The sequence below is a fragment of the Monoraphidium neglectum genome, assembly GCF_000611645.1.
Source record: "Monoraphidium neglectum strain SAG 48.87 unplaced genomic scaffold scaffold03764, whole genome shotgun sequence".
Lineage (NCBI taxonomy): Eukaryota > Viridiplantae > Chlorophyta > Chlorophyceae > Sphaeropleales > Selenastraceae > Monoraphidium > Monoraphidium neglectum.
The window spans coordinates 1-714 of NW_014009865.1; the positions used below are offsets into that span (position 1 = coordinate 1).

Below are 714 nucleotides of genomic sequence, written 5' to 3' on the forward strand. Positions count from 1 at the left end.
GGGTGTGTCAACGCAGGCAGGGGGCGGCGGAGCAGGCGGTCACGCAGGGCTGGAGGTTTGATTTGTGGCCGGGCATGTCAGCGTTTTTGAGGAACGGTGCGTTTGCCGTGTATGCGACACGCAACTGTGATGTGAGTGTGTGCGTGTGTGTGTGTGTGTGTATTGTGTGTGTGGTTGCGCAAGCCCGTGTGCGTGCTGGCATTCTTCGAAGCGGCTATCTTTAGCAGCTAAAATCATCCATTCAGCAAAGGTGTCTGGATTCTGGACCCCCCCATGCCCTGAGCACCCTGGATTTTTGCACCTGCAGAAACCCACCCTCGACACCCCGCAAACCTTGACCACCGCCGATGAACAGGTGTGGAGCGTGGTGCGTGGCAAGGGCAAGTCCATCCCCAGCGGCGGCACCCTGGTGGTAGGCCGCGAGCAGGACTGCCAGGGCGGCTGCTTCGACTCAAAAAAGGGCGCCATTGGCAGCGTCTCCGAGGTGCGTCTAGGATGTATCCTTTTGAGGTTCAGGTCATCACGACCTGCCCGTTCCTTATGGCGCGTTCACGCACGTGTGAACTTGCATGTGCGTCTGCGTCACTCTGGAGGCTTGGGGAACGGGGCGGGCCATGGGCACCGACACCGCCGTCTTTGCAAACCCTGGTCTTTGTCCTGGATACTCAGGGGCGGGGGCGGCCGCCGCCCCGGGGCGAGCCGCGTGCTGCTGCT

The 714-nt window shown here is 61.5% G+C and overlaps 1 protein-coding gene across 1 annotated transcript in view; it reads left to right on the forward strand.

The window, feature by feature from the left end:
- Positions 1-74: 74 nt before the first annotated feature.
- MNEG_13339 (hypothetical protein) overlaps positions 75-714 on the forward strand; it is a gene marked incomplete at both ends in the record, with an annotated part of 2,582 nt that continues 1,942 nt past the window's right edge. The window contains 2 exons of the mRNA XM_014038188.1: positions 75-131; positions 356-484. Coding sequence (XP_013893642.1) covers positions 75-131; positions 356-484 — 186 coding nt within the window. The remainder of the gene's footprint in view (positions 132-355; positions 485-714) is intronic.